The sequence below is a fragment of the Phaethon lepturus genome, unplaced genomic scaffold, assembly GCF_000687285.1.
Source record: "Phaethon lepturus isolate BGI_N335 unplaced genomic scaffold, ASM68728v1 scaffold21847, whole genome shotgun sequence".
Lineage (NCBI taxonomy): Eukaryota > Metazoa > Chordata > Aves > Phaethontiformes > Phaethontidae > Phaethon > Phaethon lepturus.
Genome location: NW_010551438.1, coordinates 3,271 through 7,984, shown reverse-complemented (window position 1 = coordinate 7,984; position 4,714 = coordinate 3,271). Strand labels below are relative to the sequence as shown.

Below are 4,714 nucleotides of genomic sequence, written 5' to 3'. Positions count from 1 at the left end.
TCTTTCCCACTAACTTCTGCACAAAATCAAGTATCATTTATTATTATCAATATGAGCTAGCAGAAAATTCTCGATGATACTGAATTGACACTACGGAATTCCAATTCTTTTACATGCCTCCTTTTAAAGTAACTTAAATTGCAATATACACGTTATATTCTTAATGCAGTACATGGGTTCATCTGCAGATTTAAAGGAAACACTCTGATACGCATTTTAATCCACACCATGGTAATTAACAATTGTTATGAGCCAAGTAAGATCTAGATTGATGCTATATAAACCAACATAAAGTAAATGCTTACACTGAATTAAAAAAATACATTAAAAAGCCTACTTACCACAGAATTTCTAAGCTTTTCAGGTAAAGGATCTTTTACTTCAGACAGAGGATCCTCGGGATTTTTGTCTTCAGAATTAGGAAAAAATTTTGATTGCACTAAAGAGCTTAAAGACAAAAAAAACCCACACTGAAAAGCATGCATTGTTCTATGTGGTTTTAGAAGAATAACGAAGTCAAAAGTTCTATTACAAGTTGATCACAAGAAAAAAATAATCCTGGTTTATTAGTGCTTTCACATGGTTGAGCAAATTTTATGAAGTTGAGATCTCATATTTGTAAAGAATTAATTCTCTGGTTGCACACAATGACCACCATTAAAGACAAGCAGCCAGATGATGTTCTAACAGCCATTTCTCCAATACCAACAGGAACAACTGAACAAATACTGAATTTTAAGTGGAGTTCTTAGTACTCATGAAACAAAACTTTAGTTCATAAATAACTGAACAGAAATGTAACTTGGTGCAAAGTTCAGAAGCGGTCTATTTGTCAACACCAATCAGAAAACCAAGAACTCCTTGGTTTAATTCAAGCTTCAACAGCTAAAAGAATCCCCGATTAATTCATGAATTAGTCAGACTGACCAAACTACTAAATTCTTAGCAGATCTTGCTGGTACTAAAGCCCAAAATCTTATACCTAAGCTTTTGGAAGACCATATGAAGCACTATTACTAGCCATACCAAAGTGTCTCGCAATCCCTCATTGTGATTTTTCTTACAATATCCTATGTGGTACAGAAATATGTATTATTTCATTTCATGGAGAGGAAGCTCACTACAGGATGAGCCCTAGATCTTCAAAGGCAGTTACATATTGCAATGTATTCCAATGCTTAACTGTGCCTTATCTGGCTAAATAGATGAACCTGCAGGTCAAATGTAAGCATCCAGGCTATAGTCCTTGGAAATAACAAAAGAACAGGCATCTAGGGACAAGGACCTCATATCAACCAAGTAAAGTACCTGAACTAAGAGTAACAGGACAAGGTTTAGTTGTCAACCCAAAGATAAGGATTTTCCTTCTGTGTGAACACTCATGAATCATTAATCTCCCTGTTCACAGGAGAAGAGGCCCCTCACTATCTACCCCAGATTACTGCTTATGAAATTCATCCAATGTTATGGCTAAATTTAAATCCAAGTTCAAGCTCTGCCTAACCCAGGTGGTATGTGACTGAGCCTCTATTGGCTATTCTGTGGGAGGTGTTTCTCCTACTGGAACTTTTTTGTTTTGCACGCATAATTATTAACTGAGTCAGAAATACTGTCATCATCAGATCAATACTCAAACTCAGAATAGCAACATGAATACATGTTTCCCCATTCTAGACAGGAACGCTCATCACCAAAACAGACCCTTATTGTTCTGCATCTGAGATGAAATTATTTGAACAAATGCTTTGAGCATTCATTCAAGATAAGAACTCAGTAACAAATTAAGTGAGAGAAACGGATTATTCCCCCCCCCCAACAAATCCATGTGGGCTTCAGCTTAAACAAGTGCTTTGAGAACCTCTTTAAATATAGAATGGGTACAGGTTGTTCAGTACAAACACATCTGCAGAAAGATGGCAACTGATTGGCATTTTGGACAACATTAGCCGGCAGTTCAATCAGATTTTGGCATATAAGTTATTTGCCAGAAGTGACAAAGAAAGGTAGTCATTACAGGAGGAATTAGGTGCAAAATTTGAGAATTTCTCTCAAACTACTGAGACAATATCATGCTATTTTTTTATACCACTAGGGACTACCAGTTCAAACAGTATCTAATACTATAAATAATGTTCCCTTGTGACTTGCTTCTTCCTTGGGGAAGGGACACAAACTGAGTCACTTACAAAAGTACAGAAGGGTCACTACTTTGTCTGCTGAGATGATACGATATTGCCACTAACAAACCACAAAATATGGAGAAGAGAACTGGAATATGCTGCCCATCCCAAGAATCCTAGAGACAGAAATGAAGTGTTAATAAAAAGATGACAAAGTCTTATCTGACATACAAGGATTATGTATATCATAGTAAGAGAATGGAAAAATTAACTACAGTTCCACAAAAACACAACAGGAGTTTTACTACAAAAATATTGTTCAATGTTTACGTTGCGTTTGGGGTTCTTTTTCTTCCCCTTTGCCAGCTACATCTTCCTTTCAGATAGGCACACATCTTCACTTTGACACTACAAACTATTTCCTGGTTTCTTTTCAAGTAAAGATTAATTTGAAAAGACTCTATCTGGTTTGCAGCACTGGAAAAACTACTCACATGAAGCATTTTGAGAGGATAACAAGCCAATACATGAAGACTGTGCTAGAAACAAGCCACTTGAGTGATTTTTTTTCAAGAACAAATGTATAATGGAACTGAAGGTAAGTGCCATGTGTTTTCAGCCAAAAAAATAGCCTGTTAGTGCAGGCACAAATCATACACCTTCTGAAAGCAAAAAGTCTGCTTTGTTCCTGCATTGCATCTCCTTTACTGACATCACAGCTGAGCAAGTATAAAATCCTACCAAATCAGACTAATGTTTCTTATTCGCTTTCCACATATTTAAGTATCAAAGATACAAGGAAGCAGAGAACAAACCCCAAAATATTAATGTATGCTAAATTTTGTCTAAGTAAGTCTAAAATTTTGCTTACCTTCAGGGCACCATAGCACAGTCCATACAACAATGCTACTGCCACAATACTACAGATAAAACTGTAAAGTGCCGCAAGCAGGCTTGTGGTAGCTGAATATCATGGAAAAGCAAGAAAAATTGTTATGTATTTAGGTTAGAAAACAAAATACTTCAGATTGTTTAAGAAAGATATCAGCCCCCCAGTTGCAACATCCCTCTGACATAAAAAAAATCCAACCCACAGAAACTACTTGGTTTTTTCCCCCTACAAATTATTTTTTAAAGAGCAATTTATGTGGCTTTATTTACCACCTCATTTATTCAACAGCATTACCATGGAACTAGTTAACATCTGCAACAGAAACCAGTCAAGGAAGAAAGTATACTTTTTGACAGACTTACTAGGACAGTAATTCTATTTCTCAATAATCAGAAGAACTTTAGACTTTTTAAAAATACAATTAGTATTCTAAGATTAGAGGGTAGGAATAGTGTAATCACTAAATTTTTTAACTAGCCTACTAACCTGATGGCTGCTCCTAATCTAATGCTTTTGCCACTGACATAAAACACAACACTCACCATTGCCACCAAAGACATGAATATCCAGCTGTTCACAGAGATACATCACAAATGTATTCACCTGAGGCAGGAGACCAATGAAGAATACTATAGGGAAACATAGTGTAAACACTACAGAGGAAAAGAAATAGTTGAAAAAGTCGTGAATATGATAAATATAACATGGTAATGTACTCTTCAGTTTAAGTTCTAGGGTATCACACACATCATTTAACTCAACATCACTGAATTATTTCTACAGAAAACATCCCTTATGTAAATTTCTACTAGAAAAATGACTCAAAATTGACTGAATATAGAGGTTACATAGACCAACAGTCAGAAGTTTTCTTGTACTTCCATTTTAATAGCTGTAGAAATGGACACAGGCCAATTCAGGCTTTCCATTCTTATTTAGCAAAGATCAGCCAAGAGCATTTACAGCTTAGAAGTTTTATAAATTTTCACTCATTGCAAGTGAGGCTTACCTGAGCCTAACTGCCTGTTAGTAACAGGAGCAAGCTAACACCAGCCACACTGACATGAGAGAGGCCAAGCATTTCACCTCTGGGTTTTCTGCCACTAATCACATCTGACGATTTTATTCATTTTCCCACACCACTTCTGAAAAGTACTGATCCTGAATTACTGTTTTCTTTTTTGTTTTTGGTTGGTTTTATTGTTTTTAATGAAAATGGGTAACTGTATGAACCATTAAAACCTCTGCAAATTACAAGATTTCAGAATGTAAAGATAAATGAAGGCCACCTAATTTTAATACAGAGAATGGTATGTCCCAACCTGTAGACATCATTTACTTTCCATCTTAAGGAACAAAAGATGCAGAAATATCAATCTTTTATACAATTGTTAACTAGTTCAGATATAATTCACAAGCAGCATCATGGCATAAGTTCTAGGTTCTAGAAGGATCAAACCATGAAAAGAACCCTAGCAGACAAAATCTGTTTAGGAAGGATTTCTTATAACTTTATTGACTTGTAGCATCAGTGACCAAAAGAAACAACCAATTTTAAAGTATCCTGTAAAGAATTACAAGTCTCAATTTTAAGTTTCTAACTTTATATCCACAGAATGGTTGTATACTAGAGGACATCACATTAGAAATCTATGGTGAGATAAGTACTGAGAATCGGGGGTGGGGGGGGTGGGGGGGGGGG

At 35.8% G+C, this 4,714-nt stretch overlaps 1 protein-coding gene across 1 annotated transcript in view; it reads right to left on the bottom strand.

Annotated features, from left to right (window-relative positions):
• LOC104623752 (pecanex-like protein 1) overlaps positions 1-4,714 on the bottom strand; it is a gene marked incomplete at its 5' end in the record, with an annotated part of 35,272 nt that overhangs the window by 27,635 nt on the left and 2,923 nt on the right. The window contains 4 exon segments of the mRNA XM_010290925.1: positions 342-447; positions 2,187-2,296; positions 2,992-3,083; positions 3,555-3,665. Coding sequence (XP_010289227.1) covers positions 342-447; positions 2,187-2,296; positions 2,992-3,083; positions 3,555-3,665 — 419 coding nt within the window.